Below are 25,106 nucleotides of genomic sequence, written 5' to 3'. Positions count from 1 at the left end.
CCCTTTATTGAGGAGGAAACCAGAGAGCCTACCTTCTGCAGCCACTGCGTATTGTTTTCCATAATATTTTCAAGTAGCTGAAGCCTTTGCACAGAGCCACCATTATCTGTTTCAGGAGAATCTCTTTGCACTGTGTTAGCCACAACATGATTTGCCATTGAGCGACAGTTGTCCACTTCAGGAAGCAAGAAGGTATAGCTGCAAGGTCCATGCTGAATTTGATAATGTCTTTTTCCAGTGTTATCCATAGTCTTGTGAAACCCAGTTCCCAAGGAAAGACTGCAGCTGAAGAAAAACAGAGATGAAATCAACATTTTCTGTGTCTGTTCTCAGTCTAGAAAGTCCTTTGTATATTAAGTGCAACCAAAAGATATCTTTTTTTAAAATCTGTCAGAAGAATTTTTTTCAGTTGTGCTGTTTTTATCCTCTGGAATTCTGTGGTGAAATTGCCAAGTACAAAGCACTGTGAACTATTGCTGCTTGATGTTCTGTCAAAGCTGGAGTAATAAGGTTTCTGTATTACTTCCTGTAGCCTTTCAGTCTGTGTTGCGCAGGCAGAGACAATGCTGTAAAGCAAACATAAATCCCCACTGGCGTCCTTTCCCGGCTTGAAAGTGCCCTTTTATCTGAAGTCTTACTGCACGTTTCTTCAAGCTGCTGTATCTAGCTCGGTAATTGCAGCGGTTTATGATGATGTGACAGGACTCTTACAAGTGCTGTATGTGTCCTCTGCCCTCTCAGGGCTGCCTGCTACCTTCCACTAGAGAGGCTACTCTGCAGACAACAGGGATACAGGAGTGTGGTTCTGGCCAGCCCACACCAAAACTCCAAAGACAGGCGATTAACCAATAACAGAGCCACTGGTAACTCCCTTTCAGTCCTTTGTGGGGACGTATGAATAGACAGAAGAAATCATTCTGGCTTCTCCAGGACTACGTGCTGTAGTACATTATACAGTCAGGAATTAAAGAGTGCACATTTCATGCATGTAGGTGAAAATGACTTGTACTATGAAATAACCAATGCCTTTAACAATACTAAAAAAAAAGTGCTCTGCACTTAAAAAAGAATCATAGGTTCATGTGCTGAAATGCTGTAGGTGAATTAGAGCTCTCTTACCTGACTTAAATTCAGTTTTATGAGTGACGTGTCGTCTAACATGAAAATTCTTAACTTTAGACATCCCTCAGTGTACAGTTCCAATAATTAGCATGTTATTATCATTATAAGTCAGCACATTAGAGCCACAGAACACGACAGCACAGAAACAGGCCCTTCGGCCCATCTGGTCCATTTAAGTTAAAGTGAATGTGTTGCAACAAGATGGTGAATTTTTAGTCAAGTGTTACTCCTGTCTAATTTATTTTAGATGCCAAGGAGGTGTTTTCTAGTAAAAATATAGTTGATTCATGAATGAGAAACTTAAAACTTTCTTCTGAGAAATCTGCACTTCGCTCACTTCTGAGAGAGAAAAGCTGCTCTCAACTGTGGCTTTTTGACATCCTTCCCGGCAATCAATTTAGTTTTTTATCAGCTCAAGCGCATTTATAATGGGCAAGCAAACCTTTATAGAAATGTTTTTGGTTTAACTAATTAATTAAACTATGAGCGATATCAAAACATCACTTAGTTTAAAACACTGGAGTAATTGTTAAAATCAGTTCATATAAGGCTTTGAAAGTCTGCCAAGCTGCAAATTATTATATGGGAATTGATTTTTTTTGCTGCATAAGAAGCGAAAAGGTCGGTTCACAGGGACCAGGCTGTTACCCTACATCCCAAAGTATTTTTTTAATTCACCTTGTGCTCTGCCATTGCTACTTTTTTCAGTACAATCATTCCAGTTAAGTGTTCAATTTTACCCCCTTTGGGGATGTGGCCCTTTGAGTGTCTGTGACACCGAGAGTGATTAATTTTCATGAAAAGACAATGAGTTGTGCACTCCTATGTTTGGAAGGTCTTGCACTCCAGTAGGAAAATTGATCTCCTCAAAATTTTAAGCTCAATTGCCAGACGGTCTTGCTTGGCAGCTTTGCTGAAGAATTTGTCCTCCTTTTCACAGAGGAAAGAAAGGGAAATATAAGCTTGATGTTGCTATGGATACTCATTTTCATCTTTCCTACATGAACAATTAAAAATTTCAAGATATTAAATCAAATTTTTTCTGTAAATCTTAATGAAAATTCATACACAAGATGTAGTGACTTTTATTAAAATAAAAACTTATAAATATTCACTATTGCAGCTTAAGGTGATGAATTTTGTTCTTGACAAATTAATTATAAACTTTGGAAGTATGAATGTTATGAACCTGGACCTAAGCATAAGACACAAACAGTCATATTCGAAGGAGCAGTACATTACTAAACAATGCTTCATCTGCTAAATATATTGGTGTTGGCTGAATGTGGATGCATCTTAGAATGGAAAAATGGACATCCAGCTTTTTGTGTGTGTTGCTTGGATTTCCAGCATCTGCAGATTTTCTCTTGTTTGCGCCTTGTGGCTGTTAGTTTGAGAAGTATTTAGAAAAGCTGCAGCAGCCAGGTTACTGATCTCACCATTATAATGTGAGGTCGCTTGGAAAAGATTCGCCAGTATTTTATTACCAACTGCAACAAGATTTAACAGTAGCATAGCAGTTAGCATGATGCTAAAACAACTCAGGACGATGGAGTTCGAAGTTCAATTCTGATATCATCTGTTAGAGTTTTGTACGTTTCTCCCTGTGAATGAGTGGATTTCCACCAGGTGCACATTGATCATTGTAAACTATCCTACGATTAGGCTAGGATTAAGTAGGTGGGTTGCTGGGTGGTGCAGCTTTTGGGGCCGAAAGAGCCTGTTTCACGCCGTATTTCTAAATAAATAATTAAAATAAAAGACTTGTATTCATTTCCTAGCAATTTACAGCACGGCACCAAATGGGTTGGGTTGCGGATCACTTCAAATACTTCACATATTCTTGAAAATACTTTTAAAACAGGAACTTGTGTTGCAAAGATCCTCGTTTTCATCTTAACTCTTTATATTTCTTTTGTCTCTGATGAACTGTGAGAGTTTTGTTTGCCTTTTATTGCTTTGTCTCAAATGCTGATCATGTTTTTCTTCCTGAATTTCATCTTTACTTGTTTGTAGAAGCATTTTCTTTGTAGACTGCTTTGGCATGGGTAACACAACAGACAGTCTTGGACTCTGCACAGAGTGCCATTTCATGTCGGATTTCATGCCCTGACTTTTATGTCTTACTGGAAGTGAAAAGGAGGAGAAATTAGTAATGAAAGCCTGAAGTACCAGTGCTTTAGTCTATGCTGCAATGTGAAACCTTAGAAACCTGCAAGGTCCTGGGGGACTGAACACGAGGAGTCAGTTTTGGAACTTGGGTTAAAATCTTTTGACCAACCTCCTATTTTCACATCTATTGAAACAAAATCTAATCCAGAATCTCAGTCACACAAGTATCATTTTTTTTATTTAGAGATACAGCACTGCAATGGGCCCTCGTGGCCCAATGAACCCACACCATTCAATTACACCCAAGTGACCACTTAACCTTCTAACCCTTATGTCTTTGGAATGTGGGAGAAACCAGAGCACCTGGAGGAAACCCATGAGGTCACAGGAAAAATGGATAAACTCTTTGCAGACAGTGCCAGAACTGAACCAGGGTCACTGGTTCTGTAATAGCGTTACACAAGCCACTATACTACCATGAGACGCAAACACGAGGAATTCTGCAGATGCTGGAAATTCAAGCAACACACATCAAAGTTGCTGGTGAATGCAGCAGGCCAGGCAGCATCTCTAGGAAGAGGTACAGTCGACATTTCGGGCTGAGGCCCCTCGTCAGGACTAACTGAAGGAAGAGCTAGTAAAAGATTTGAAAGTGGGAGGGGGAGGGGGAGATCCAAATTGATAGGAGAAGACAGGAGGGGGAGGGATGGAGCCAAGAGCTGGACAGGTGATTGGCAAAAGGGATGTGAGAGGATCATTGGACAGGAGGCCCAGGGAGAAGGAAAAGGGGGGAGGGGGGGAAAAACCCAGAGGATGGGCAAGGGGTATAGTCAGAGGGACAGAGGGAGAAAAAGGAGAGAGAGAGAAAGAATGTGTGTGTATAAATAACGGATGGGGTACGAGGGGGAGGTGGGGCATTAGTGGAAGTTAGAGAAGTCAATGTTCATGCCATCAGGTTGGAGGCTACCCAGATGGAGTATAAGGTGTTGTTCCTCCAACCTGAGTGTGACTTCATCTTTACAGTAGAGGAGGCCGTGGATAGACATGTCAGAATGGGAATGGGATGTGGAATTAAAATGTGTGGCCACTCAGTGACCGCTTTATTAGGTACCATAGGGTGGTTGTAGATGGTCCTTTAACATCTGCCGGACGATGCTGAGGATGTTCTACGAGTCTGTGGTGGCCAGTGCGATCATGTTTGCTGTTGTGTGCTGGGGCAGCAGGCTGAGGGTAGCAGACACCAACAGAATCAACAAACTCATTCGTAAGGCCAGTGATGTTGTGGGGATGGAACTGGACTCTCTGACGGTGGTGTCTGAAAAGAGGATGCTGTCCAAGTTGCATGCCATCTTGGACAATGTCTCCCATCCACTACATAATGTACTGGTTGGGCTCAGGAGTACATTCAGCCAGAGACTCATTCCACTGAGATGCAACACAGAGCGTCATAGGAAGTCATTCCTGCCTGTGGCCATCAAACTTTACAACTCCTCCCTTGGAGGGTCAGACACCCTGAGCCAATAGGCTGGTCCTGGACTTATTTCCTGGCATAATTTACATATTACTATTTAACTATTTATGGTTTTATTAGTATTTATTATTTATGATGCAACTGTAACGAAAACCAATTTTCCCCGGGATCAATAAAGTATGACTATGACTCCCCCTTTTCCTTCTCCCTGGGCCTTCTGTCCCATGATCCTCTCATATCCCTTTTGCCAATCACCTGTCCAGCTCTTGGCTCCATCCCTCCCCCTCCTGTCTTCTCCTATCTTTTAGGATCTCCCCCTCCCCCTCCCACTTTCAAATCTCTTACTAGCTCTTCCTTCAGTTAGTCCTGACAAAGGGTCTAGGCCCGAAACATTGACTGTACCTCTTCCTAGAGATGCTGCCTGGCCTGCTGCGTTCACCAGCAACTTTGATGTGTGTTGCTGGCACTACCATGATCCCTGTTTATCTGAAGGCTTCAGCAATCCATTGTGAAATGACCTTCAGTAATCATAACCCTGTGCTTATGTATATGGAAATGCTTATGTATAAAAAAATCTCTTTGACCCCCTACCATTAGGCAGGAGGTACCGTAGCATTAGGGCAAGATCTGTTAAGATTGGAAACAGTTTCTTTTCCCAGGCCATAAGACCACTGAACTCCCTGCCACCACCCAGGTCTCATCGCATGTGAAGTGCCAGCAGTGTTATACTGTTCACTTTTTAACTTGTGTCATAAATGCAATGTATTATTTGCTATTTTATTTTTAGTAATATTACTTTATGTGTTATGTGTGTGAGTTATATATACATTATTGTGCATCTTGGTCTGGAGGAACTTTGTTTCATTTGGTGGTATACATGTGTATGGTTTAATGACAATAAACTTGAACTTGAATATCATCCATTTGTCACAGGGATGATAGAAAAATGGAGGGATTAGTAAGGGGAAAGGGTCAGATTGATCTTAGAGTAGGTTCAAAGGGTAGCACATCATTGTGCTCTGTAGGATCTGTACTGTTCTATGTTCCACTCTCAGTGACTGCTTTATTAGGTGCCATAGGGTGGTTGTAGATGGGGTGTATTATGCCTGGAAGTCTGTGACTAGTGGTATTCTTCGGGGATCTGTTGAGGAAACCCTGCTATGCAAGTTGATAGGGTGATTAAGAAGGCATGTGGTGCGTTGGCCCTCATAACTTAGATTGAGCACAAGAGCCACAAAGTAATGTTGCAACTCTATAAAACTCTGGTTAGACCACACTTGGAGTATTCTGTTCAATTTTGTCACCTGATTATAAAAAGGATGTGGAAGCTTTAGAGAGGATGCAGTGGAGATTTACCAGGAATCTGTCTGGATTACAGAGCATGTTTTCTGAGGAGAAGTTGAGCAAGCTAGGGCTGTTCTCTGGAGTGAAAGACAATGACAGGAGACGATAGAGGGGTACATGAAGATTATGAGGCATAGATAGAGTGGTTAGCCAGTGGTTTTTACCCAGAGCCAAAATAGCTAATATGAGGGGCACAATTTTAAGGTGATTGGAGGGAAGTATGGGGGAGATGTCAGAGGTAAGTTTTTTTTTGCCTAGAGAGTGGAGGGTGCTCGGAATGCTCTTCCGGGGTGATGGTTGAGGCAGATATATTAGGGACATTTAAGAAACTCTTAGATAAGCACATGGATGATAGAAAAATGGAGGGTTATATGGGAGGGAAGGGTTGGATTGATCTTAGTGTAGGTTAAAAGGTCGGCACAACTTTGTGAGCCAAAGGATCTGTATTGTGCGGTAGTGTTCTATATAAAAGTGAAGGTCTTCCAGCTATTAATGTAAGAAGTGTAATTCCTATTTTCAAAGCAACATAGCATACCTACAATTCACTAACCGTAACTCATACATCTTTAGAACATGGGAGGAAACTGGAACACTCGGGGAAACCCATGCCATCATGGGGAGAACATACAAACGCCTTGCAGACAGCAGCAGGAATTGAACAACAATCTTACAGCTTGTGCTGTAAAGCATTATACTAACAGTTGTGCTACTGTGCTGTCCATTTTAACAAAAACAGTTTGTCCATTTTTACAAAAGCAATGATACAGCCTGGATTAGAGGATATGAGCTGAAAGGAGAGACTGGACAAATTTCGGTCATTTTCTCTGGAGCAGAGAAGGCTGAAGGGGGATCCTGCAAAAGTTAATGAGAGGGGCAGATAGAGGAGATAAAGTTTCTTTCCAGAGGTAGAAATACTAAGGGAAATGTGCTAGGCAAGTTTTTATTTTGCACAACAAATAGTGAATACTTGGAATGCGCTGTCAGGGTTGGCGGTGGAGGCATAATAATAGTGTTTAAAAGGCATTTAAACAGACACATGAACGTGAAGGGATTGGGGTATGTGAATCATTTGCTGACAGATGGGATTAGTTTGATTTCATATTATATATGGCACAGATAAACGGTCTGTTCCTGTGTTGTAACTTTGGAAATTGGATAAGTTATTTTCCGCAGGCAGTAAGACTAATCAACACCTCTCCCCACTTACGCACCCTCCACACCACCAACCAGCACCATTTTATCATTTCCTGTACAAACACTCCTATTCTGAGCATCACTTTGTGGATATTTTATATATATAAAATTTTATTTTATGGACTAATATTTATTGTGTTCTTCATTTTATTGAATGTTTTCATGCTGCATCAGATCCGGAGTAACAATATTTCATTCTCCTTTACACTTGTGTACTGGAAAAGACATTAAACAATCTTGAATCTTGATCTTGAAATAGGATAAGTTTGATTTAGTTATAATGACTTTTTCAAGATTTATTAAAAATGCCTTGTAATTGTGATACGTTAGCCAAGAAAGTACTTAAAAATGACATTTTTGTAGCTATGGCTGCAGTAGGAAGTTTAAAGCAAATTAATGTTAATTCAGATTGAGTTTAATCTTGGTTGTTCCCAGAAAGATCAGCAAACTAAAATGTTTATGAAAACTATGTCGATATGTTAAAATGTAGTTCTGTTTTCTGCGTTGTTGATATGGCTATAAATTTTAGCATTAGGAGATGAAAAATTAGCATTCCTCTACCCTGACTTGGAATGCCATTCTTTTATCATTAGCTCGGTCATCAGACCACTCAACCAAATAGTGTCGTGGGAGCATCATCACTATGAGTTACCTGCACTCCTGGAGGGCAGTTTACAATGGACAATAAGTCAAGGATCAACTTTACTTGCCATATATACGTATTCACACGTATTAGGAATTTGCTGTGGTGCAACAAAAACCAACAACATTCAAAAATTCTGCCTTCCCCACCCCCTTTAACTTTTCTCCTCACTTGCCTATCACACCCCACCAGTGCCCCTCTTCCTTCCCTTTCTCCCAACATCTACTCTCCTCTCCTAGTAGATTCCTTCTTCTCCAGCCCTGAACTTTTTCCATCGATGACCTCCCAGCTTCTTACTTCATCCCCCTTTCCCCATCCTGCTTCCAGTTTGTACTCCCCACCCACCACCTTATTATGACATCTCCCCCCTGCCCTCCCACACTTACTTTTCATTCCTGATGAAAAAGGGTCTTGGCCTGAAACAAGGACTCTGTCCATTGACGATGCCTGATCTGTTGAGTTCCTCCAGCATTTTGTGTATGTTGCTCTGGATTATCAGCATCTGCAGAATCTCCTGTGTTTTACATTCAACAATTATAAGACTAAAGAACTAGATAGATTAAACTTGAAAGTTAAAATTAAAATAAATGTTGAATTGCCAGAAAACTGTACGAAATTATGGCTCTCTCCTTCTCTCTTTTGTGGGTCATTTACTGTATCAAGTTAAATGATTTGCAAATTGCCATCAGTTTCTTCAAATTTTATTTAAAAAGTGGGAACACTGTCACAGTCACATGGAGAATGATGGCTTTATTTGTTATATGTACATCAGATCATGTAGTGAAATGGATTGTTTGCGTCAAGGATGTGTCGGGGTCAGGGAAGCAGCTGGCAAGTTTTGCCACGATTCTAGTGCCAACCCTAACCCACATGTACTAGGAATGTGGGAGGAAACCAGAAGATGCGGAGGAAACCTATACATTCTATGCAGTCATGGGTTGAATTTACAAATTTCTTACGGGTAGTGGCAGAAATTGAATCACGGTCTTACAGCTGGCACTGTAAAGCGTTATACTAACCACTACGCTATCATGCTGGCTTGTTAAAGCAAAGGTTGGAATTTTGGTTGTTATTGCACAACAGTTTTAAATTAAAGACAGCTGGAACCAGAAGTAAATGCCTCAAAGTGAAAGAGAACTCCTTTAAAAAAAAATGAATGCCTTCATGTTTGAAGACCATCTCTGGTTGTATTCCATTTTATCAACTCTGTTTCTGACAGTCAATTTGCATCAGAATAAAACTTGGTACTGCCTGAGCTGAGTCAATGTCCGAAAGTGTCTCAGCCATTGAGGTAGCAGAGGGACCCAGAGGAATCTATTTTGTTCATAGTGTATACAAAATTATGAGGAATATAGATAGGGTAAATGCAAGCACGCTTTTGCCACTGAGATTGGGTGAAACTAGAGCTAGGGATTTTTTCTTGCTCTCTTTTTTGGATTACTTAGTTAATTTAATTTTTCATTTTCTTATTGTAATTTTAGTTTTATTTTATTATTATATATTGTAATATATTGCTGCTGCAAAACAACGAATTTCACAACAAGTGCCAGAGATAGTAAACCTGAGGTTTACTGAGGTTCTGAGGTTAAGAGTGAAAAGTAAAATGTTTAAGGGGAACATGAGGGAGAACATCTTCATGCAAAGGGTGGTGAGAATGTGGAACAAGCTGCCATTGGAAGTGGTGGATGTGAATTTGACTGCAATATTTAAGAAAAATTTGGATAGGTGAATGGAAAGTTATGTTCTAATAGTTTGACACAGACTAGATGAGCCAAAGGGCCTGTTTCTGTGCTGCAGCATTCTATGACTCTATGGAAATCCAGGAGCTGTTTCCTCAAATATGCCTGTATGCAAGCTATGCACTGACAGGAAAGACACCATTGAGCGATAGAGGGAACACTTCTGTAACCTTCTAAACCAACAAGGTGCAGCTGACTGCAATGCATGTGAAAGGCTCACAACTAGACCAGTAAGAGAAGAGCTATGTGGACTCATCACTATGACAGAACTTAATAAGGCTTTAAAAGATACCAGAAGTGGTAAAGCACCTGGGCAAGACAGCATTCCAACAGTGCTGAAGCAAGGTGGTCCTGCTCTGAAGACTGAACTATTGAACCTATATAATGCTTGTTCGCAGAGTCATTGTCTCCCTCAGGACTTCAAACATGCACTGATAGTCACCATCTACAAGAAGAAAGGCAACCGTAGTGTTTGTGGAAACCACTGAGGAATCTCCCTTTTGTCCACAGCTGACAAGATTATGGCGAAGATACTGCCTCAAGATCATCTCAGAAGATGTGCTTTCTGAAAACCAATGTGGCTTTAGGGCTGGAAGAGCAACCACTGACAGGATTTTTACTTTGAGGCAACTCCAGGAGAAAGCGGTAGAACAGCAGCAACCATTGTACATTGTCTTTGTTGATTTCTCACAGGCATTTGATACGGTGGACAAAGAAACACTCTGGGAAGTGCTCAAAACTTATAGCTGTCCAGATAGGCTGGCTACGATGATCAAGTTGTTTCATGAGAACATATGTGGCGAAGTATCTATCGGAGGAGATGTCAGTGAAGCTTCACCATCAATCACAGGGTAAAACAGGGATGCATTCTTGCTCCAACTTTGTTCACACTATATCTTGCTGCAGTTTTGGAAATAATGGACCATAATTTGGACAAAGGTGTGTACATCAGGACTTGCTCAGATGGAAAATTGTTCAACCTGTCAAGGCTCAAAGCCTCAGCCAAATGAAGAGAGATATGTGTCAGAGAGCTTCTGTAGGCAGATAACTCAGCCCTGGTTGCTACTGATGTTCATGTGATTCAAGAAATTTTAGACTGCTTCTCGTTTGCTGCCACTCTTTTTGGCCTAAGAATCAATGTCTCCAAAACCAAACTTCTGTACCGACCTCCTCCTCTGTGTAGTCCCAGTGAGACCCAACCACCAGTCATATCAGTTAATGGGGTAGCACTGAAATGTTCTGACTCTTTCACATACTTAGGAACCGCTGTGACCAACACCAACTCATCAGATCTGGAATGTTGAGAGGACAATTCAATCAGCTACAGAAGTCTTTGGTGCTTTGCAGAAGCAACTTTGGTCTCGCCACGACATTAAAATGGCAACCAAGGTCAAAGTGTATAACACAGCTGTTTTACCATCTCTGCTTTATTCAACTGAAACGATGACATTGTATCAGAAGCACATCAAGAAATTGACCAAGACACAACACAGGTATTTACGCCAAATATTATACGTCAAGTGGCAAGAGAGGGTACCAGATGTGGAGATGCTCAAACGTGCTGGGACAGTGAGCGTAGAATCGCTCATTACAGCTTCTCAGCTATGTTGGACTGGTCATGTCACAAGAATGAGCAAAGATCGTTTACCCTGTTTTCTATGGCGAGCTACATGAAGGAAAGAGGAAGCATGGTGGTCGGAAGCTGCACTACAAAGATGTGCTCAAGCACCACATGAGGAACACTGACATGAACGTCAACACCTGGGAGAAAGGTGCTTTGGACAGAAGAAGTTGGCACTGCGTTGTCAAGAAGTCTATCTCAGACTATCGAGGAGAAAAGGCAAAAGAAATATGAAGTAGGTTATGAACACAGACATTCAGTGCTAGACTAGTCAAATCACAAATGCAACCGTTGTGGGAGACAGTGCTGATCCAGTGCTGGTCTTGTGGCCCATAAACGTGCCTGCGAAGACTACAGAGACTCAGCACAGTCAACATCGAAATCGATGGACAGCCGGAGAAGAATAGTTTGGCACAGACTAGATGGGCCAAAGGGCCTGTTTCTGTGCTATAGCGTTCTATGACTCTATGGAAACCCAGGAGCCACTAAGGAGCACCAGGCCATTGTCTCCCACACCATCACCGACTTTATCCACTCAAGGGATCTCCAATCCACTGCTACCAACCTTATAGTTCCCACACCCTGCACTTCCCGTTTCTACCTCCTACCCAAGATCCACAAACCTGCCTGTCCTGGTAGACCTATTGTCTCAGCTTGCTCCTGCCCCACCGAACTCGTTTCTGCATACCTCGACACAGTTTTATCCCCCCTTCTTCAATCCCTTCCTACCTATGTTCGTGACACTTCTCATGCTCTGAAACTTTTCGATGATTTTAAGTTCCCTGGCTCCCACCGCTTTATTTTCACCATGGTTCTCCAGTCCCTATATACTTCCATTCCCCATCAGGAAGAGCTCAAAGCTCTCCGCTTCTTTTTGGATTCCAGACCTAACCAGTTCCCCTCTACCACCACTCTACTCCGTCTAGCGGAATTAGTCCTTACCATTAGTAATTTCTCCTTTGGCTCCTCCACTTCCTCCAAACTAAAGATGTTGCTATGGGCACCCGTATGGGTCCTAGCTATGCGTGCCTTTTTGTTGGCTTTGTGGAACAATCTATGTTCCAAATCTATTCTGGTATCTGTCCCCCACTTTTCCTTCGCTACATCGCCGACTGCATTGGCACTGCTTCCTGCACGCATGCTGAGCTCGTTGACTTCATTAACTTTGCCTCCAACTTTCACCCTGCCCTCAAGTTTATCTGGTCTATTTCCAACACCTCCTTCCCCTTTCTAGATCTTTCTGTCTCTGTCTCTGGAGACAGCTTATCTACTGATGTCTACTATAAGCCTACTGACTCTCACAGCTATCTGGACTATTCCTCTTCTCACCCTGTTTCTTGCAAAAATGCCATCCCCTTCTTGCAATTCCTCCATCTCCGCCGCATCTGCTGTCAGGATGTGGCTTTTCATTCCAGGACGAGGGAGATGTCCTCCTTCTGAAAGGGGCTTCCCTTCCTCCACCATCAACTCTGCTCTCAAACGCATCTCACCCATTTCACGCACATCTGCTCTCACTCCATCCCCCCGCCACCCCACTTGGAATAGGGTTCCCCTTGTTCTCACCTACCACCCCACCAGCCTCCGGGTCCAACATATAATTCTCTGTAACTTCCGCCACCTCCAACGGGATCCCACCACTAAGCACATCTTTCCCTCCCCCTGCCCCCCCCCCGCTTTCTGCAGGGATCGCTCCCTACGCGACTCCCTTGTCCATTCATCCCCCCCATCCCGCCCCACTGATGTCCCTCCTGGCACTTAACCTTATAAGTGGAACAAGTGCTACACATGCCCTTACACTTCCTCCCTCGCCACCAGTCAGGGCCCCAGACAGTCCTTCCAGGTGAGGCGACACTTCACCTGTGAGTCGGCTGGGGTGATATACTGCATCCGGTGCTCCCGATGTGGCCTTCTATATATCGGCGAGACCCGGCGCAGACTGGGAGATCATTTCGCTGAACATCTACGCTCTGTCCGCCAGAGAAAGCAGGATCTCCCAGTGGCCACACATTTTAATTCCACGTCCCATTCCCATTCTGATATGTCTATCTACGGCCTCCTCTACTGTAAAGATGAAGCCACACTCAGGTTGGAGGAACAACACCTTATATTCCATCTGGGTAGCCTCCAACCTGATGGCATAAACATTGACTTCTCAAACTTCCGCTAATGCCCCACCTCCCCCTCGTACCCCATCCGATTTATTTATGTACACACATTCTTTTTCTCTCTCTCCTTTTTCTCCCTCTGTCCCTCTCACTATACCCCTTGCCCATCCTCTGGGTTTTTCCACCCCACCCCCCCCCCGCCTTTTCTTTCTTCCTGGGCCTCCTGTCCCTTGATCTTCTCAGATCCCTTTTGCTAATCAACTGTCAAGCTCTTGGCTCCATCCCTCCCTCTCCTGTCTTCTATCTTTTAGGATCTCCCCTCCCCCTCCCACTTCCAAATCTCTTACTAGCTCTTCTTTCAGTTAGTCCTGGCGAAGGGTCTCAGCCCGAAACGTCGACTGTACCTCTTCCTAGAGATACTGCCTGGCCTGCTGCGTTTCTCGCATTAGAGATGTAAAAAATGCTGTCATAAGAGATTTTTTACATTACTCAACAAATAATATGTAATCAACACACACTGCTGGAGGAACCCGTTAGGCCAGGCAGCATTTATGGAAAAGAGTATCGCCGACGTTTCGGGCCAAGACTCTTCATCAGAACTCCTGAGGAAGGGTCTCAACCCAAACGTTAACTGTATTCTTTTCCATCGATGCTGCCTGGCCTGCCGTGTTCCTCCAACATTTTGTGATTCTTGCTTGGATTTCCAGCATCTGCAGCTTTTCCCTTGATTGTGAAATAATGTGTAATGACAACTTCCTAGCGTTTCTCTGCCTTTTCCAGAAAACTGAATCTTTATAAAAATGTATGTATCAAGGCACATTCTTGAAACTTGGACAAAGTTCTACAAATCTGAACAATTGGCACAAATCTTAAACATGGACTGTTCAGGTTAATTATAAACATTTAACAAGCATTTAGAGTCACAGAACACAAAAGGCCCTTCACATGTCTAGCACATGCTGAACTATTATTCTGCCTAGTCCATTCAACTTGGACTTGGACCAGACCCCTCCATACCCTTCCCAACCATGTACCTATCCAAACTTCTCTTAAATGTTGATATCAAATCTGCATTCACCACTTCTGCTGACAGCTCATTCCACACTCTCACTACCCTCTCAGTGAAGAAGTTCCCCTCATCTTCCCCTTAAATATTTCACCTTTCACCCTTAAATATTTCACCTTTCACCCTTAAATATTTCACCTTTCACCCTTAACCTCTGAATTCTAGTTCTAGCCATTTGATTACTAACTTGATCAATTTCAAAATTTCAGTGGATTCTTTGCACGTTAATAAATTAAAGAAGTCTTAAAAAATAAGTGTCACATATTTCTGTGCAAAATTCCATGTGTATTTGATAGGATCACGGAGAGCAAATTTGCACAAATTGTTTCAATCAGAAGAAGATGAAATTGTCCCAGAAAAAGGTACAAGGGCGAAAGCTTGTTGATGTACCATAAAACTTGTTACTTTTGCAGTTCATTAACTACTTTTGCAAGTATTTCCAATGTGCCACTGTTCTGTGCAACTTTACAACTACGACCTTAAGAGTCTCACCAGATGAGAGAGTAACATGTTTTGCTAGGCATGCAGATTAATTTGAAGTGCATATATTTTAAGCTGTTTATTTTTACTCCAAGTGAAGGTCATCATAGCATGGAAGGTTTGTAGCCAGGTCACACTGTAATTTTGTTCTTTTTTTCTTAAATCTCCAACTTTTATTGACGTATAAATAATTGATTCTAAATCGGGAAGGGCCTGATTCAACGAGCTGGGTGCCAAATACATTGCCAAAGATATCGGAACTTTGCATCAATGAGCAGCCTAACCCATTCCAGATCTTTGTTCCTTGAGTTTGTTTCTTTCACAGCAATTAATTATTCACGTTTATTCGCTGATTGTGGGCATTTTATCTGTTAACCTGTAGGTTTTAACTCCTTATGGGCTGCAGACAACTTTTGGCATCATTTTAATGCATTTTTCAAGGTACAATTCAATTCAATGAATCGTGGAGTCAACACAAAACAGGAGGATTCCCACTGTTGTCAGAATCTGGAATGGACCTCTCATACATCGAAGATGAACTCTTGAGCAGTAAACAATCTGCTACAGGAACAGAGGGAGTCAAGCAGTATCTGAGGAGAATGAAATTGTCAGCAGGTCTGGTACAGGGTGTTCACAATCATTTCCTCCCACCGATGCTACTAAACCCACTAAGTTCCTCCAGCAGATTGCTACCATCTTTAAAGATTTACAGTCATTTACTGCAAGTAAATTGTCATTCAACCATAGATATGTATGCTGACAAACAAAACAACATTCCTCCAGATAAAGGTGCAGAACATTGTAGATACTGTATAGCTCGCACACAACAGATAAAGTAATATTACCACAAATAAATTAACAAATAATGAGGTGTATTTATGACACAAGTTAAAAAGTAAATAGTGTAGCATTACTGGGGCTTCATAAGTGATAAGATCTGGATGATGGCAGGGAGTTTAGTAGTCTCACGACCTGGGGGAAGAATCTTTCCCATCTTCCCATCCTATCATTCCTTGTCCTAACACTATGATACCTCCTGCCTGATGTAAGGGCTGAAAGAGATTGTTGGACGGATGGGAAGGATCAATATTACGGATGGGTGCAAGTGAGACCCTGATCATCTCTCAGTCCTTGTAATACTTTGTAGAGACTTGTGGTTAAATGCCTTGTAATTTCCATACAAGATGCTGATGCAGCTGGTGTCTCCAAGATGAACCCCTGATCTTCCAATCACCCTGCCATGGCCTTTGCACTTCATTTGTTTACCTACACTGCACTTTCTCTGCAGCTGCAACACTGTATTCTCATTCTATATAATTTTACTACCTCAATCTGCTTGCCCATGATATGATCAGCCTGCTTTATGCTGCATTTCGTGACAATGATAAACCAATATCAATGACACTCAACAGGCTCGAATGCCAAAAGAACAGAACAGAGATTAGAGGCAAACAACAGGAATTCTGCAGATGCTGGAAATTCAAGCAACACACATCAAAGTTGCTGGTGAACGCAGCAGGCCAAGCAGCATCTGTAGGAAGAGGTGCAGTCGGCGTTTCAGGCCGAGACCCTTCATCAGGACTAACTGAAGGAAGAGTGACTAAGGGATTTGAAAGTTGGAGGGGGAGGGGGAGATCCAAAATGATAGGAGAAGACAGGAGGGGGAGGGATAGAGCCGAGAGCTGGACAGGTGATAGGCAAAAGGGGATACGAGAGGATCATGGGACAGGAGGTCCGGGAAGAAAGACAAGGAGGGCGGGGGGACCCAGAGGATGGGCAAGAGGTATATTCAGAGGGACAGAGGGAGAAAAAGGAGAGTGAGAGAAATAATGTGTGCATAAAAATGAGTAACAGATGGGGTACGAGGGGGAGGTGGGGCCTTAGCGGAAGTTAGAGAAGTCGATGTTCATGCCATCAGGTTGGAGGCTACCCAGACGGAATATAAGGTGTTGTTCCTCCAACCTGAGTGTGGCTTCATCTTTACAGTAGAGGAGGCCGTGGATAGACATGTCAGAATGGGAATGAGATGTGGAATTAAAATGTGTGGCCACTGGGAGATCCTGCTTTCTCTGGCGGACAGAGCATAGATGTTCAGCAAAGCGGTCTCCCAGTCTGCGTCGGGTCTCGCCAATATATAAAAGGCCACATCGGGAGCACCGGATGCAGTATATCACCCCAGTCGACTCACAGGTGAAGTGTTGCCTCACCTGGGAGGACTGTTTGGGGCCTGAATGGTGGTAAGGGAGGAAGTGTAAGGGCATGTGTAGCACTTGTTCCGCTTACACGGATAAGTGCCAGGAGGGAGATCAGTGGGGAGGGATGGGGGGGACGAATGGACAAGGGAGTTGTGTAGGGAGCGATCCCTGCGGAATGCAGAGAGAGGGGGGGAGGGAAAGATGTGCTTAGTGGTGGGATCCCGTTGGAGGTGGAGTTGGAGATTAGACATTAGCTTTATGTACGTGAAAGATACAGTGAAATGCCTCATTTGCAGTAACAACCAACACAGTCCTCAGATATGCTGGGGTCAGTCTGCTGGTGTTGCCATGCTTCCAGCACCTACACAGCATGCCCACAACAAACAACCCCTTACCCGTATGTCTTGAGAATGTGGGAAGAAACTGGAACACCCCGAGGAAATCCACGCTGTCATGGGGAGAATGTATAAGCTCCTTAGAAGCAACAGCGGGAATAAAACCATGATCACGATCTCTGGCACTGTAACGTGTTGTGCTAACCACCACGTTACCACGCCGCCCATCACATTTAACCCATCTTCTCCTTGACCGCCCTCTGCTGAGGAGTGTTCTTCACCCCAACCTTTGCTCTTTCCAAATCATCCTGCATATGATTTATATCCCATCCACTATGGGAATCCATGAATGTTCTTCTAGCACCAACAGGTCCCAGATGATCACTGCCTCAGTGTCTTCTCCTCCTTCCCCACATCTTTTACCTAACACATGAAACCAAAGTGCAAATGTAGGCAGCCTGTACAAACTACAAACCCACCATGATCTGTACATTTCCATTTAATCTTTTAACAATCCTATTATTATTATTTATTTGTTGAGAGATATAGTGTGGAACAGTCCCACCAAACTGCACCACTCAGCAACCCACTGATGTAATTCTAGCCTAATCACAGGACAATTTACAATGACCAATTAACCTACGAAGCGGTACGCCTTTGGACTGTGGGAGGGAACTAGAACACCCAGAAGAACCCCACATGCACACAGGAAGAGCTTTTCGTCTCCAGACCAACAACCATAACTCCTCCATTTTAACCTGGTGGCCCAGATCGGACATTCTTGGGGAGAATTACTCTCAAGTAAATCTATCCACCTCTTCTGCACCTTCACATGTTTTATTCTTCAGAGTGGTCTTTGGTGGTGGGAGATGCACTATTGATGGGGGGGCAATATCACAGTTGCATTCAGAGGGCACTAGTCTACTGGTGTATATGGGTAGAATTTAAAAATAAAAAAGGTACTATCACTCTCCCCAACAGCCACAGGACATTGGGCAACAGATATACAGGCAGTTGAGGGAAAGGTGTAAAAATAATAAGGTTGTTGTCTTGGGTGACTTTGACATCCCTAATGTAGACTGGGACCTTCTTAGTGCAAGAGGTTTAGATGGGGTAGAGTTTATTGGGTGCATCCAGGAGCATTTCTTAAATCAATATGTATATCGTCTAACAAGAAAAGGGGCCATACTGAACCTGGTGTAAGGAAATGAGCCTGGTCAGGTGATTGACCTTTCAGTGGGAAAACAGTAAGGGAAAGGTGACCACAGCTCCTTAAGTTTTAAGATAGAAAGATTAAGTATGGACCTTATAGGAGAGTATTAAACTGGAGCAGGATAAAGTACAAAAGGATGAGATAGGAACTAGGAAGAGTTAATTGGGAACAGCTGTTTATGGGAAAAATCCACATCTTCAATGTGGAGAATGTTTAAAGACCAACTGCACAGAGAACAGGACTGGTATGTTCCAGTAAGGAAAGAGAAAAAGGACAAGGGAACCTTGGAATTCAAGAGAGGTGGTGAGTTTAGTCAACTTTACTTTACTTTGCTTTACTTTATTGTCACCAAACAATTGATACTAGAGCGTACAATCATCACAGCAATATTTGATTCTGCACTTCATGTTCCCTGGAGTACAAATTGATAGTAAATATTAAAAATTTAATTTATAAATCATAAGTAGAAAATAGAAAAGGGAAAGTAAGGTAGTGCAAAAAAACCGAGAGGCAGGTCCGGATATTTGGAGGGTACGGCCCAGATCCAGGTCAGGATCCGTTCAGCAGTCTTATCACAGTCGGAAAGAAGCTGTTCCCAAATCTGGCCGTACGAGTCTTCAAGCTCCTGAGCCTTCTCCCCGAGGGAAGAGGAACGAAAAGTGTGTTGCCACCAGGTTCTTAATTTCCTCTCTGTACTCAAACTCATCATTACCCAAGATACGGCCTACAATTGTGGTGTCATCAGCAAACTTATATATTGAGTTTGATGGAAACTTGGCTACACAATCATGGGTGTACAGTGAGTTCTGCAGGGGGCTGAGTACACAGCCTTGTGGGGCACCGGTACTCTGAGTGATTGTAGACGAGAGCTTGTCCCCTATTTTTACAGCCTGGGTCCTGTCTGTGAGGAAGTTGAAGATCCAGATGCAGATGTGAGTGCTAAGTCCCAAGTTCCAGAGCTTAGGAATCAGTTTATTTGGAATGATGGTATTAAAGGCAGAGCTGTAGGCAAAGAAAAGGAGCCTTACATATGCGTCTTTATTCTCCAGGTGTTCTAAGGAGGAGTGTAGGGCCAGAGAGATGGCATCTGCCGTTGACCTGTTGCTCCGGTAGGCGAATTGCAAAGCTTCGGGGTTGGCCAGTAGACTGTGGTTGATGTGTGCCATAACCAATCGCTCAAATCGCAAGAAGGGAAGGAAGCATGTGCAAGGGTCAGGAAGCTAAAATCAAATTTAGAGGCATTGATGAGAGGCAAGCATTGTGTGGATAGTCAAAAACTTTTTCCCAGGGCTGAAATGGCTAACACAAGACGGCATAGTTTTAAGGTGCTTGGAAGGAGGTACAGAGGAGATGTCAGGGGTAAGTTTTTTACGCAGAGTGGTGAGTGTGTGGAATGGGCTGCCAGTGACTGGTGGAGGCAGATATGATGGGGTATTTTAAAGGAGTCCTGGATAGGGACATGGAGCTTAGAAAAATAGAGGGCTAAGGATAACCCAAGGTAATTTCTAAAGTAAGTACATGTTCAGCACAGCACTGTGGGCCAAAGGGCCTGTGTTCTGCTGTAGGTTATCTATGTTTCTAAGACAACACACACATTCCTGGATTTCCAGCATCTGCAGAATCTCATGTTCATAAACAATACATCTGGTTTGAAGAGCCTGTCTAGGCAGATTGGAGAAAGGTTGAGAGGTGGTGAGATCCTTCATGGGTGGCATGGTAACATAGCAACTAGCACAATTGATTTACATTGCCAGTGATCACTGATTCCCAATGCTGTCTGTAAGGAGTTTGTATGTTCTCCCTTTGACCTCCAGATGTTCCAGTTTCCTCCCACATTCCAAAGATGTAAGTTTAGAGTTCGTAAGTTGTGGGCATCTATTTACCACACTTGTGGGCTGCCCCCAGCCCATCATCAGATTGTGTTGTTTGTTGATGCAAACAATGCATTTCACTGTATATTTTGATGGCTCGATATACATGTGACAATCTAATCTTTAATCTTTTCTTTCTTCTAAGCTTGCATCAGCTTCCCTATGCCCCTGACAAATGGACTCGTAAAATTCCTGTTGAGGTCTAACCAGCATTTTCTAAAGGTTGCTTCCTACTTTTATCCACTATGTCTCAATTTATGAGGAGTATGATTCCATCTGCCTCATTATCCATACTCTCCACACATTCTGCTACTTTCAATGGACAGATGCAACCCCTCCTCACTGGTCTTTAGAACCATGCCTTTTTGACTATATTATCTTTCTTCATTCCTTCTACCAGATGTATGTTTCTCCATTTATAATTTTTTAAATAAAAAGAATATAGAAGATTTTCAAGAGACTCAAGCTTTTTTATTGACATTCATCAGTACAAGAGTGTAAAGGAAAACAATAATGCTTGTTAATCCCAATGCTACAGAGCACAAAAAAACACAGTAAGATAAAGAATACAATCATTTAAGGAACTCTGACAGGAAATGACAAAGTAGTGGTGGTGGGATGTGGAGAGGTGGATTTGTGGGTGGAGGTGTTGATCAGCATTACTGCTTGAGGCAAGCAGCTATTTTTGAATCTGGTGGTCCTGCTGTGGATGCTACGTAGCCTCCTCCCTGATGGGAGTGGGACAAACAGTCCATGAGCAGAGTGGGTGGGATCCTTAATATAAGCATAAAGAAAACAATAACAATTTAAAAAAACACGATTATAAATATAAAATCAATCCTCTAACACACAATGTACAAGTAACTGTTATATACAGACTGTATATACAATGCATAAAGTGATGCCGGGTGATGTGAATATAGTGGTGATGTGGTGAGTTAACAGATGGAGGTGTTTAGCTGTACCAATAGCCTCAGAGGGCACAACAATAATTTAAGTAGCTTTTTAGAAGTTTCACTTTTGTCTGGAAGGAGCAGGAATATATTGGAATGCAAAGAATGTGAAGTTGTGCAAGATTCTGTTTGGATGGCATCTAGTCTATTGCATTTAGTACTTGGCCACACGGACGTTTCCTGTTTGTGTCTCAGGGAGCACTGGTAATTAGGTGCCTTCATCAGATTTCCTTGCACAGTTCTTTACCAGGAGAGAGTACACAACATAGTGGTCAATGTGTTGACAATTGGTTGATTATAAAACCCCTGTTCACGTTGAATATTTTGGGAATCACAATGTTTGCGGGTTTCTGAGGAAGTATAAGATCCATAGATATAAATAGTGTCTCTCAGGAAGGAATTGTTGGTGGTGGAGGAGGTGCAGCAAACATTCATTAACAGATAGTCGGTTTGTTAGGATAGTTCAACTATGTTAGGCCTTTATTGAAATGGTAGAGGTGATCTGCAGAAATTTCAAGAGATTAAAAGATTCAGGTTTATTATCATGAACATATTTTGTGAAATTTGTTATTCTAAAATATACTATAAATTCCAATGGGTGTGTGTGTATTATAAATTTAATAAGTAGTGCAAAATGGGAGAAAAATGAGTGAGATGATGTTTTTTGGGTCCATTGTCCATTCAGAAATCTGAATTAGGAAGGGGAAGAAGCTGTTCCTAAAATATTGAGTGTGTGTCTCCAGGCTCTTGTACCTCCTCTCTGATGGTAGTAATGAGAATGGGGCATGTCCTGGGTGATGGGGTCCTTCATGATGGATGCTGCCTTTCTGAGGTATCACCCTTTGAAGATGTCCTCGATGCTGGCGAGGCTAGTGCCCATGATGGAGATGGCTGAGTTTACAAACCTCCACAGCTTTTTCTGATCCTGTACAGTGACCCCTCTGTACCAGACGATGATGCAAACAATTAGATTTGATGAGGGGGATAGAGGAGGAATGATTTTTTTTTTCCTTTATGATCCACCTCTTGCACTACCATGGGCTTGTCTCTATGTTTTTAACTAGAGTCTTTATTTGCTCCTCTCGGTTTTGTATTATTTTCATTCTGTGTGTTGTCCATACCTAGATGCCTATGTTGCTGCTGCAAGTAGGTACCTCACCACGACAATAAACTCCATTTGCCTAGACTTGCCTAGATGACTGTGGAAGCTGTCATTGGGTATACTTAAAGCAGAGGTTGATAAGTTCTTGATTAGTTAGGGCGTCAAAGGTTACAAGGAAAAGACAGGAGAATGGAGTTGAGAAGAATAATAGATCAGCAATGATGGAATGACAAAATAGACGCACTGGGCCGAATGGCCTAATTCCGCTCTCACTCTTATGGCATAACTATGTTTAGGTTATGTCTAACCCCTGGGTATTTGTTATGAATATGCAGAGGGTGCAATGTGTTCCATAATCCAGTCCTGGCATAAATTTCTTATTTTCAAACTACAAATCCAATTTAACAGATGTGACAAAATCCATTGATTATTGAAAAAATAAATCCAAGTGCACATCAGGGACAAACTGAATCAAATTAAAGGTGCTAAGTAATCAAGGATCCCACCATTGAGGCATGCGCTCTTCTCACTGCTCTCACCAGGAAAAAGGTACGTGAACCTCAGGATCCACACCATCAGGTTTAGGGATGGTTATTACTCCTCAGCCATCAGGCTCCTGAACAGTGGGGATACTTCACTCAACTTCCCTTGCTCCATCACTGCACTGTTCCCACACCCTATGGACTCAATTTCAAGGACTCTTCGTCTTGTGTTCTCAATATTTGTTACTTATTAATTTATTCTAATTATTATTTCTTATCTTTTCTTTTACATTTGCACAGTTTGTCTTTTGCACATTGGCTGCTTGTCCGTCCTTTTGGATACAGTCTTTCATTGATTCAGTTATGTTTCTTGGATTTACTGTGTATGCCCACAAGAAAACATGTCTCTGGTTTGTATAATAAATTTACTTTGAACTTTGAAATGACTCATTCCTGGTTAAGAGTAGAAAAAGTAATTTTTGTTTGTTGTTCTACGAAAATAAAGAGGAAATTGGGAAATGAGGTCTTTCATAGGAGGTTGTTGTCAAAGCTTTGAAGTTGCAGCATAATCACCCTAGAATTGATTAGTGATTGTGGTGTAAGGGGAGAGAATGGAATCATACACCAGAGTATTTAACTAATTTTCATCACTTAATTTTCTTTTCAAATTAGACTTAAGATTTAATAAAAAACAGAGGTTTCACTTATATTGCTTGTTTAACATAGCAAAGTATGATGATGTTTCAGCAGAAAATAGCAGGCAATAAGCAGAAGCTTGGTCAAAGGTGTAGGTTGAAGGAATATCTTAAGAGAGAAAAGAGAACATAAAACCCCTGTTACAGCGCAGACCCTTTGCTTCACAATGTTTTGTGGACTTTTGAACCTACTCAGATCAACCTAATGCTTCTCTCTCACGTAGCCCTCCACTCTCTGTCATCCTTGTGCCTAATGTATCTGCATCTTCCACTACCCCGGGCACATCACCACACTCCCACTACTCTCTGTGACATCCCCACTATACTTTCCTCCAATCACTTTAAAATTATGCCCTTGTATGAGCCATTTCCTCCATGGGTAAAAGGTGCTAGCTATCCACTCAGTCTATGCCTTTTCTCATCTTATACACCTCTATCAATTCACCTCTTATGTTCCTTCACTCCAGAGGGAAAAGTCATAGCTCACTCAACCTATCCTCATAAGAAATGCTCTTAATTCCAGGCAGTGTCTGGTAAATCTCGCTGCATCCTCTCTAAAGCTTCCACTTTTGGGAAGGAGTTCCCATTCTGAGGGCCTGGACAACAGTTTCAAATCACAGAGCTTCTAAACTGGAAAACCAAGACAGATGTTTTTGAGTTAAGTTATTCTGATCGTAGAACTTTGGACAGTCCTAATGAAGGGTCTCGACCCGAAACATTGACTGTTTACTCCTTGTGATTACTGGTGTAATTGGTTCAGTGCGACATTGTGGGCCAAAGCCCTGTTCTTGTGCTGTTCTATGTTCTATCTGTACAGCTGATTTCTACCACTTTCTGCAGCCACGCATTCCAGATACTCACCACTCTCCAAGTTAAGAATGTCCTCTTGCCCACACCCTAAGTATATATCCTCTAACTTCAACTGTCTCTGAAATGGGGAAAAGTTACTCTCCCCTATCTATGCCCCTCATAATTTAATACACTTTGTTGACATTCTCCACTCCAGGGAGAACAGACCCAGCCTCTCCAGTCCCTTCTCATCACTGAAATACTCCAACCCAGGCAGCATCCTAGTGAATCTCTTCCTTCACACCTATGATATGGTGACATTGGTGATAATTCAATTGGAAGCCATTGTATACCTTCAATCTTAAGGTGGTGGGTTGCCAGTACTTAAGCCACAGGAGCAGAATTAGGCCCTTCAGCACATCAAGTCTGCTCCACCCTACCATCATGGCTGATACTGGATCCCACTCAGCCTCATACACAAAGACAGAAGCAGCATTATGTCTACACATAGACATAAGCAGCAGCACTTCAAAGAATGAGCCTCATGTAGAATATGGAGTTCAGTCAGCGTTAT

The 25,106-nt window shown here is 42.4% G+C and overlaps 2 protein-coding genes across 3 annotated transcripts in view; one reads left to right on the top strand and one right to left on the bottom strand.

Annotated features, from left to right (window-relative positions):
- Window positions 1-804, bottom strand: part of angpt2a (angiopoietin 2a) — a 101,015-nt gene extending 100,211 nt beyond the window's left edge. Inside the window, exon 1 of the mRNA XM_063038940.1 lies at window positions 33-804. Coding sequence (XP_062895010.1) covers window positions 33-314 — 282 coding nt within the window. The 5' untranslated portion in view covers window positions 315-804. The remainder of the gene's footprint in view (window positions 1-32) is intronic.
- mcph1 (microcephalin 1) overlaps window positions 1-25,106 on the top strand; it is a 292,116-nt gene that overhangs the window by 189,842 nt on the left and 77,168 nt on the right. The gene's annotated exons all lie outside the window — the stretch shown is intronic.

Source organism: Mobula hypostoma, chromosome 2 (genome assembly GCF_963921235.1).
Source record: "Mobula hypostoma chromosome 2, sMobHyp1.1, whole genome shotgun sequence".
In the NCBI taxonomy this organism is placed as follows: Eukaryota; Metazoa; Chordata; class Chondrichthyes; order Myliobatiformes; family Myliobatidae; genus Mobula; species Mobula hypostoma.
Note: the sequence above shows the minus strand (reverse complement) of the source record. Positions and strands in the feature narration are given on the sequence as shown.